This window comes from Dasypus novemcinctus, chromosome 10, assembly GCF_030445035.2.
Source record: "Dasypus novemcinctus isolate mDasNov1 chromosome 10, mDasNov1.1.hap2, whole genome shotgun sequence".
Taxonomy (NCBI): domain Eukaryota; kingdom Metazoa; phylum Chordata; class Mammalia; order Cingulata; family Dasypodidae; genus Dasypus; species Dasypus novemcinctus.
This window is the reverse complement of record NC_080682.1, coordinates 69,657,688-69,668,762: the sequence shown is the minus strand read 5'-3', so window position 1 is coordinate 69,668,762 and position 11,075 is coordinate 69,657,688. Positions and strand designations below refer to the sequence as shown.

General features: G+C 34.9%; 1 protein-coding gene across 1 annotated transcript; it reads right to left on the bottom strand.

The window, feature by feature from the left end:
• Nucleotides 1–5,730: 5,730 nt before the first annotated feature.
• Nucleotides 5,731–6,781, bottom strand: LOC101432335 (transcription elongation factor A protein-like 4). Its single transcript, XM_004484527.5, has one exon. It carries the CDS (start codon nucleotides 6,585–6,587, stop codon nucleotides 6,024–6,026), a length of 564 nt encoding a protein of 187 aa, XP_004484584.1. The 5' UTR covers nucleotides 6,588–6,781; the 3' UTR covers nucleotides 5,731–6,023.
• Between the last annotated feature and the right edge of the window lie 4,294 nt (nucleotides 6,782–11,075).

The window sequence follows — 11,075 nt, the reverse complement described above, 5'->3', positions numbered from 1 at the left end:
AATATGATGAGGAAACTAGGTTCAAGGTTCTCAGTTCCAGAAGCTGTGCGTCCCCTGTTCCCATCTTTATTTCCTCTCTTGTGTCTCTCTTTCTGTCCTTTTATTTTGTAAAGTTCTGCATTGCCTTCCCTTCAAGCCAACTTATCGCTGAGCTGATCTCAGGACCAGGCTATAAAGTGTAAGTTACTTCCCTCACCAAAGTCTGTTTTCACAAGTTGGAGCAAGATGGCTGCTGATGTCTGTGAGAGTTCAGGCTTCCTGGGTTTCTCCCTTCCTGGGGCTTGCTTCTCTTTCCTCTGTGAGCTTACTTTCCAGGGCTCCAACTAAAGGCTTCAGCATTAAACTTTAACATCAAATCTCCAATGTTAAAACCCTCAATTCTGTCCTCTGCCATGTCTGTTATCTGTGAATCCACATCTACCAAGGGTTGGGGACTCAGTGCACTAATGATGTGGCCCAATCAAAGCCCTTATCATAACTTAATCACACCCAGGTACAGACCAGATTACAAACATAATCCACTTTCTATTTTTGGAATTCAAAATCATATGAAACTGCTACAAACACATTAGACTTTTGATTATTCCCCATTTTCCATTTCATTTGAAAAATGCTGCAGGCATTTTTGCAACTGATTTCAGAAGCTTATGTTCATAAGCATAATTAATTAAAGATTAAGAAGGTGAACTTAATAAATGTTGTATATTCCTACTGTTCCACTGACTGGCTGATGTCCTATCCCTCTCCCTCTCCTCAGACATTCCTATTCCCCAAGACACAACAATATTAAAATTGGGCCAATTAATAACCTTAAATGACCCCTAAGTGTTCAAAAGAAAGGAAGAGTTGCATGTCTCTCACTTTAAATAAAAACCTATGAGTGATCAAGCTTAGTGAGGAAGGCATATTAAAAGTCTAAATAGGTCAAAAGCTAGGCTTCTTACACCAAACAGTTAGCCACCTTGTGAATGCAGAAGAAAAGCTCTTGAAGAAAATTAAAAGTGTTACTCCAGTGAAAACTCAAATTATAAGAAAGCAAAGCAGCATTATTGCTGATAGGGAGAAAGTTACAATGGTTTGAAGAGGAGATTAAATAGCCACAACATTCTCTGATTTCAAAGTCAAAGTCTATTCCAGAGGTAGGTTCTAACTCTCTTTAATTCTATGAAGGCATGAGAGGAAAATAAGTTACAGAAGAAAATTTTGAAGCTAGCTGAGGTAGGTTCATGAGGTTTAAGGAAAGAACTCATCTCTATAACATAACAGTGCAAGGTGAAGAAGCACGTACTTTTGTAGAAGCTGCTAAGATAATTAATGAAGGTGGTTATACTAAACAACAGATTTTCACTGTTGATGAAAGATCCTTTCATTGGAAGGAGATGTCATTCAGACTTTCATAGCTAGATAGAAGAAGTTAATGCCTGACTTCAAAACTTCAAAGGACAGGATGATTTTCTTATTAGGGTCTAAAACAGCTGGTGAAGTCAATGCTCATTTACCATTTAGAAAATTCTAGGGTCCTTAAGAATTATGCTAAATCTACTCTGCCTGTGTTTTATAAATGCACCAATAAAGCCTGGGTAACAACACATATGTTTACAACATGGTTTACTGAATATATTAAGCCCCCTCTGAGACCTACTGCTAGTAATAAAAGATTATTTTCAAAATATTACTGCTCATTGACAACACACTTCAAGAGCTCTGATGGGATGTACAATGATATTAAAGTTATTTTCATGCCTACTAGTACAATATATGTCTGCAGCCCATGGATCAAGGTGTAATTTCAACTTTTAAGTTTTATTATTTATGAAACACATTTCATAAGATATTAGCTTCCATAGAGAGTGGTTCCTCTGATGGATGTGGAAAGTAAAATTGAAAACCATTCTGAAAACATTCACCATTCTAGATGCCATTATAAGCATTCATGATTCATGGGAGGAGGTCAAAATATCATCATTAACAGTAATTTGGGAGAAGTTGATTCCAGACGTCATAGATGGCTTTGAGGGGTTCGAGACTTCAGTAGAGGAAGTGACTGCAGTTTTGGTAGAAGTATCAAGAAAACTAGAATTAGAAGTAGACCCTGAAGATAAAACTGAAATTTTGCAATCTCATAATAAAATTTGAATGGACAAGGAGTTGTTTCTTAAAGACAAGCAAAGACAGTTGTTTCTCGAGATAGAAAATACTCCTGGTGAAGATGTTATGAACATAGCGGAAATGTCAGGAAAGGATTTTGAATATCATATAAACTTAATTGATAAAGCAGTGTTAGGGTTTGAGAGGATTGACTCCAATTTTTAAAGTTCTGCTCTAGGTAAAATGCTCCAAATGTTTTCCTTTTGTGAAAGGAAGAGTCAATCAATGGGGCATACTTTTGCCAAGCAAAGGCTCTCTGTTCAATGAGATCAGAGGCTGATTCTATGACATCTGGATTTTGAGAAAAGAAAGAGATATATTGCAAGGTCAACCAGCATGAAGACAAGAGGTAAACCCAAATCTGTCTCTCTCATCTAAGAATAACCTACTGGATGGAGACAAAGGGAGGAAGGGACAGTAATGGAGATTCAGAATATGTGCTATATTCTGATTGGTTGTTTATGGAACTGTCCGTAGATGGTTTAAGTATGCCAGTGGGACTCATCTTATCTCCTTTGTGAGGCATCTCTCATGAATTATTTGCTTCCAGTGTGGTGCTGAGCAGGGTGATTTTTGTATCTAGGGTCTCAGGAGTCATTTAAGGGGCAAGATGCAATATGTCTGTTCATGCTCCATTGGTGACTGAGTATTAACTGTGGCTAAGTTTAACTGCTTATAAGACAAACTCACAAAAGAGTTTTATTAATGGGAGAAGAAGGAATTCTCATAACCAGCAAGCTTTGGAAAGATTCTATTTTTCGTTTTAGTTAGGACTCCTGGCTATCTGCCTATGCTTTCAATAATTCATGGTTGTCTTATATTAAGAAATTGCCACATCCACCTCAACTTTTAGCAAACACTACACTCATCAGTCAGCAGCCATCAACATTGAGGCAAAATCCTCTACCAGCAAAAAGATTATGACTCATTGAAGGCTCAGGTGATAGTTTTTTTTAAGCAATAATATATTTTTTAATTAAGGCATGTTCATTTATTTTAGACATAATGCTAGCACACACTTAATAGTCTACAGTACAGTCCAAACATAACTTTTATTATATGCACTGGGAAACCAAAAAAATTGTGACTCACTTTATTGCAATATATACTTTATTGTGGTGTTCTGGAACCAAACTGACAATTTCTCTGGGGGAACACCTGGATATAAGTCTATTTTTTCATGAGACTATGAAAATTCTACTAAATATAGGATAGAAAGGACCTGAAGAATTGCTTCAGGCTATTGATGCCCTTCAAAGTCCACCAGGAACAAATCTGTAGTAGAGCAAATTTGAGTTTATTACACAATTCATTAAGGCTAAATGCACATCCTGGGAAACTATGGGATATCTCAATAAAACTGTAGGATTAATTTATTGTATGTGCTTTGTGGGAGAGTTCAGGAAGGGAGATTTTTCTCTGGATTTGAGCACTTCATTGATGGAGAATCTTAATAAATTCTAACATAGAAGGCGGTAAGAAATTAGTGAGGCTAAAGATATAATTGGTAAAGACACAATATTTACTCACTAGCTAGGAGAAGGGGAAGTTTGCAATAACCTTTTTTCTGTTAGTGCTTAGAGAAGATCATAAAGTAATCTTGATTTTTTATTTGTTTTATTTTATTTGTTTTGTCCACCTTCATCATCATCTCAGATTTTTCTTGCTAGATGGTGGTGTTCTCTGCAATTTTTTTGTGTTTGATACCAAACAAAAACAGGTTCCTTTGAAAACCAGTTCCTGAGATACTAGGGTTTCAAAGAGAGAAATAATTGCAAGTAGGGAGGGCAGCTGCCTTAATGGCCAGAAAACATGCCTCAAGGAACTGCAGAAATTCAAATATTTTGTAACATCAGGTTCAGAAGTTTAGGCTAATGAGTAATTAGGGTGGAGCTGGCACAGGTTCCTCCATTAATAAGCATTAAAGGGCTGAACAGGACGGGGCATGGGTTTCATACCAGGGTGAGTCACAAAGTTCTGTGATAGGGGAATACAAAATAAAGGTCAGTTACAAGGTTTTTCATGTGGATTTTACATAGAGGAGGGTAGAACGGTTACCATCACAATAGTAAATATACACAAGAGTGAGGCTAAGTTTATAGTAAGCATAAAAAAGGGTAAGACCAGTTTAGAATGACTATCACAGTAGCAGGTGTACACAAGGGTAAGGCTAAGCCTAGCTAGTTTCAGTAATTTCAAATATTAACCTTTGGCTATTTGATAATATAAAGGCATCTCTATAATGATTTAGTAATCATAATTATTTGTTAATTTTTAACCCATTGTTACAACTCCTCCCCTTTAGTTTTGAAAAATTCCCAATCTTGGGGATAATCTGACATTGATCTTTCTGGCTTCTTGCTGAAAAGGGGCTTCAACATTTCCTCTTGACAAAATATTTTTTTTTTCCTTCTGGTTCCCACAGTACTTAAATTTTTAAAATACCAATGATATTATTTTTTACCTTGTGTCCTGGTTCTCCCTAGTCTTTAGATTAACCCCATTTACCTTCTAATTGAAATCTGATTCTTTCTTTACCTTCTTTAACAGTGGTGGTCTTTTTTAGAATTAATGCTACCTCTTCAGCACATACAGAGCTAGCTAACTTTAGTTCCGAGATCCATGAATACAGGCATTCAAAATTCTAGGAAAATGGTAGGTTATACATGAAGAGTAAAGCATGTCAGGATTTAGAAATAACAATTAGAGATCAAAGCCCAGGAAAAATGTGACTGCCACAGTCACAGTCTAGACCTGAATTTCTTTATGAATATTTTAAATAAAGCTGTTCCTAGAGATCTTTAACTACAAACCATTGTAGAAGTTTTGTTTCATTTTACTTTTACAACTTTACCAGGATTATTTTAATCAACAGCTGAAACAATTTATAGATTTGCCTTGCCTCTCCTTTAAAGTCCCTTTGTGCTGAAGATGAGATGACTGCTTGCTCTTTTAGAGAAACATCAGAGCAGAACAGTGTAACCAATAAAGAATTTTGATTATTTTTATAACATATCACATTCTTCTAAGAATAACAAAAGCTATAACCAACAATCCATCATGAATATCAGTATTAGGATAAAATATGCACAATGAGGACTTACATCTTTAAAAATTTTATAAAATCCCTAAATATATTAATAACATATAAGTAACATTTTACTTACAGAGATTTAACCAACAAACGCTTAGAAAATTCTTTAATTTTACATTTCCCAAACACTTCTTATGTATCTCATAATATACTGAATGAATTTTTTTAAAAAACAACTTTTGAAGGTATTTTACTTCAGATTGAAAATTGAACAGCTTTTGTACTGTTCATTTTAAGGTATATAGTATTTATGAATATAATGCTGGTCTTTTGAGGAAATGAACACATTTATTTATTTATTTTATTTTTTTCCTTTTTTTAAATCTTTTATTATTTCTTCATAACAAAAGTAGTTTTCTTTAAGAAAAAATTGGACAGATGAGCAACAAAACAAAAAAAATCACCCACAGATAATCACTGTTAATTTTCTAGAGGACACAGCTTTCAGAGATTTTTTTCTGTGCATAGTTTACTAGATATCTTTGTAGTTTTATAAAAATGGACTGATGCTGTATATATGGTCTGCAAACTAATTTTTAAAAAATTTAACAATGCACCATTAACATTTTTTCCATGCAATGGATGAAAATCCTCAACTAAAACAGAAAGCACTGCAGTTGGATCAAAAGGCTGCTGGTAATGGGAGGGACACCTAAAGCAAAGTATCAGCATAAGGTTAAAGCACAGAGCCTAGCAAATGCCTGCCAGGGAAATGCAAGGAATAAGAAAGCAGAGCCCACAATGTTCTAATCAGACAAACCCTAAGTGAAGGTCAAAGGCATTACACATAAGGAATGTCTTCAAAGCCCCTTTGTGGGGCCCTACAGCCACCCCTGAGCTCCCTTGGGCCCCTCGGGTGGAAAGGATTCTGTAAATTTTTTTGCATCCACATAAACCCCCCCAGTTTCTGCTTGGTTTTTCTCACCTCATCCTCCACCCTAGCCATCTCATCAAATTCTCTTATCATCTCCTCATTGCTCAAATGCATATCGTGTATGTCCTCCTTGTATTCCTTAAGGTGCTCAGCCAGTCCTTTATTAGTTTTTCTTTTTGCTTTTCTGGGTACATCATCGTCAGCTCCGCTCTTTCCTGCAACCCTTGTTTTGCTGTCTGGATTTCTTTCTTCTTTTGGGTTTCTTGCATTTTCTGACTTTTCCTTGTCCTTCAGCATTTCCTTATCTTCTGTCTTTTTCTTATTTTCTGTCTTTCCCTCATTTTCTAACATTTTCTTGTCTTCCAAAGTACAAGCTACTTCTGGCTTTCCCTCATCCTGTGACTGTTCTTCGTTTTCCATCTTTCCTGGTTCTTCAGGTTTTATTTCATTTTCATTGTAGAGTTTTTCCATGTTGAGATTTTCCCCTCCTTGTCCTGTCCTGCAAGGATTCTGGGCAAGTTCCTTCTCTTTTCCTAACCTCGAAGAGTGCTGGGACAACAAATGCGCAGGCCTGAAAGAATCAGAAGCAACAATGAAGAGTCCAAGAACGCGAGCGTACTGCGCCGAGACCCTCTGCGGGGAGGGCCGGCTGGGGAAGCGGGGCCTACGTCCGAACACATTTAAATTGTTCTTCACATTTTGTCTTTTAGAAAGACATTTTCTACCAAAAAGAATCTTTGGCAATAACAAAAATAAAACTGCTTTCCTAATGAATTTATGAAAACCTAAGATTCCCAATGGACTCAAGATTATCTTTCTTTTACCATTCATTACTACACCTTAATATAATTATATGTTTATTGGAACACTAATATTCCCATCCTAAGAATATATTTACTTTCTACAATGAGGGTGATTCTTTAAAAACCTTAGAGTAGTAAATGCAACATGGATCACTACAAGTATTAAGTGTCTGAAATAGGCAGCTGATACTGGATTTCTTATTATTTTATGTACTGATGTATAACAAGTTGATATGGAACACTGGAATTGCATTCTATTCTGTTTTTTTTTTTTTTTTTTCCTCTTCTTCTTTTGTAAAGGCAATTATCTAGTCCCAGGAAGGATCCTGCAGTTATATAAAATTTTGTTTTATGAAATGTCTGGCTCCATTCATGATTTTATCTTGTTCTTCCAATTGATATATTCAACTTTTGGAGTTGTTGTAATTGGAAGGATGGAAGGCCCTAGACTTTGAAATAGTGTCTTCTTTTCATTTTCTTGTTTTTGTTTTTTTAAACTAAAGTTATATAAAGCTTGAGGACTAAGCAACAAATTTCTAAATTAAAAAACATTATTTTATAGACAATTGTTCTTTTAGTAGTGAATGTAAGTTTACACATTCACAATAATCTTAGGAAATAAATACTGCAATTATGCACAGAGTTTTGTGATAAATTAGTCTTTATAACAGAAGTTAACCACCTTGATAAAATTCTAATCAGAATAAAATGTTAATAAAATTCAAAATATTGTCAAAATATCCCATTTAAACTTTGCCACAGTTTATACAAGAATTTTGACTTTCCAGTTTTGGAATATATTTTTCCATTTGAATTAAAATACAAATATATTGAAAATGTTACTTTTGATCAATGTATATATTTTAGCATCTTTATTTTTACAAGGTAAATAAAAAATTATTTGTAATAGTTTTAAATTAAGATTTTAAAAATCCTTAAGAACTTGATTTAAAATGTTGAAAGTTGGCAGATTTGAACATTATGTTTAAACAGAACTCTATTTATCACAGTGATTAATAAATTAGAAAAATGGGAAGGAAAAGACTTAGTTTCCAACATAGCAGAAACTTTGTATTTTTTTTTTAAGATTTATTTATTTATTTATTTCTCTCCCCTCCCCCCACCAGTTGTCTGCTCTCTGTGTCTATTTGTTGCTTCTTCTTTGTCTGCTTCTGTTGTTGTCAGCGGCATGGGAATCTGTGTTTCTTTTTGTTGTGTCATCTTGTGTGTCAGCTTTCCGTGTGTGTGGCACCATTCTTGGGCAGGCTGAACTTTCTTTTGTGCTGGGTGGCTCTCCTTACAGGGCACACTCCTTGCACGTTGGGCTCCCCCACGCAGGGACACCCCTGCGTGGCATGGCACTCCTTGAGCACATCAGCACTGCGCATGGGCCAGCTCCACACTGGTCAAGGGGGCCCAGGGTTTGAATGGCAGACCTCCCATGTGGTAGGTGGATGCCCTAACCACTGGACCAAGTCTGCTTCCCGAGCTTTGTATTTTTTAAAGTCATTAAGGATATATATAGTAAGGCCAACATGAAATACATAAAGCCATTCTCCTAAGGCACAGATTTTTTGTCCTTTATATATTTATTATTTCAAAGCAACTTTTATATCCTTCCATTCAAAACAGACTGACAATTTAAGAAAACTGTTACTGTAACAGAGAGACAATCAAACTCTTGTTTTGCATCAGTACCCAATTTAGCAAACAAATTCTAGTTAGCATCAATCATAACAGATTGAGGTGGTTTCCAACAAGTTTAGCTGTTGTGAAGCTATTGTTTTTGCTATCAATATCAACTCATAGATTTCTACTTAATAATAGTTTCCAAGAATCGGTCATTTACATTGAAATCCCTCAGTTTAGAAGATACTTTTATAAATGTCCTACAGGCTATAATTTCTTATAATCTCTTGTAACCATTTATAACCATACAGACTAGTACTTCACCTTAGGACAAATTTCATATTTAAATAAACTTACTGAATCACAGTCAGCAACAAGCAAAATATACTTCTATGAACCTTCTACAACTTTCCATATCCATTCAAGTCTTGTCCTAAATATTCCCACCCTGATTTTATGAAAACCAGCCATTTTATTTTAGGACAAAATATATTCCCTTAAACAAGCTTCCACAAACCTACTTCTTTCCATATCCACTTAAGTCTCATCTTATATTCCTCATTGTGTTCTGGGAAAAACTAGCTGTGGCAGTTTGATATTATTTATGAATTCTAAAAAGAGAAAAAGATTATATTTGTAAGATGGTCTGTTCCTCTGGCTGTGATCCCTTTGATTATCACTATTACTGGTATTAGATTCAATTGAGATGCCTTTGATTAAATTTTGTTTAGATCAGGACTTTGATTTAATCATGTCATTAGGGTGACTCGGTTTGAGTCCCTGCCCCCTTTGTGGGCTATAGAAATGGACTCTCAATCAAGGAGACACATAGAAGTAAATACACAGAGAAGATACACAGAGGAAGAGAAACAGCTCCATAGACACAACAGAGAGATGAACCATTTGCCTGATAGTTTGCAGCACTGAGAAAGCCCCAGGAAGAGAGATGAGCTCTCCAACCTATAGCTGAGATTGTAGGAGCTTGGACAACCAAACCATTAAGAGGAAAGAGGAAGGCTGATTCCTCACAGACATTACCTACTATCTTGTTTCAACACGTGGCAACTGACTTTGGGTGAGGAAGTAACCTTGAGTTGTACTCCTTAGGACCTTGTAACAGTAAGATCCTACCCCAAATCTGTTTATATAAATCAACAGATTTCTGATACTTTTCATCAGCACCACTTTTGTCTGACTAATACACTAGTCATCTCACTTTATTGCAAACTGCCTTCCCTTCTTCAACAAAGCATATTGAGCACACTCTACACACCTGCATACTGCAAACTTTAAATTACCAAAAAAATTTTCCAATAGCTTTTATATACCCTACAAAACAATTATTTTAGTTTATGTATATTTATTTTTTCTTTTCCTCCATAAGAGGTTAAAACCTTTGTTTTCATAATACCTTAAAATTATAAATACCTTCAAAAGCATTCCTTCAGGCTCTGGAAACTATAGTATAGCTGTTTAACTTGTTTCCATCATAATTTAGAAAAATCATACCTTTCAAGGACTTTTTCTTTACTTACTGAAATTTGGCAATTGGATTATTAATTACTCTCATCCCAAGAATGTTAAAAATTTAAATTGGGCAGTTACAGAACAAATTATTGAAAACCAAGGTATATTTCACAAAATTTAATAATTCCAGATAGCATATTATATTGGGTTTATCTTTTTATAGAGATTTTCATTATACAACATTCTGATTGTAATCACTATGTCCTAAGAAAACCTAAATGCTTGGCAAGACAGAAATTGTTATTTATGGTAGATTAATAGGAAACTGAAGTAAGTTTGTTATTGAATTTATTATGAGGTAGTCAGGGTATTGATTCATATTATTTTTCTTAAATTTTCTTTAAATTTCCCAATGATTAATTTTATAGATTTATTTTATAGATTATAGTTTAAGAAATGTCAGACATTTTCACTGAATTAAGACATTGCTTCCTTCCTTCTTTTCTTCCTTCCTTCCATGAACATTGAGTATTTGCTAATAACCATGTTCTAAAAATTCAGTAGTATAGAGAATTGAAGGGTAGCTACTATCTTGAAAATTATATATAATATATATAATCTAATATATACAGTAAACTGCATGTTCCTAATTAATATGTCTGCTTTCCTGATAAAATTAATTGTTCCTGGCTAATTCACATTTTGTATGCCCTGGGAGGTAAATTTATATTGCCTTCTGGCTACTAGTTGGATTCAGCCAATGAGAAGTCGAAACAGGAGATCCTAAAGTGTGAGAAGAATCTGAGGTTGAAATATATATTCTACTGATCACTTCATTGCAGTGTATTTTGTTTTCACTGCATTTCTGTTCCAAAGATCTTATTTCCTATCCACTGTTTCTCCTAATATAGCTCTCTTTTGGGGTGCTGGTAACAGGTTTTTTTACTCATTCTCCTCCATGTCTGAGGAGGAAGTTAATTACTTGCCACTGTCACTGTGTTAGTCACTCAAAAGGGGTGCTGAAGCAAAGTACCAGAAATCTGTTGGTTTTTATAAATGG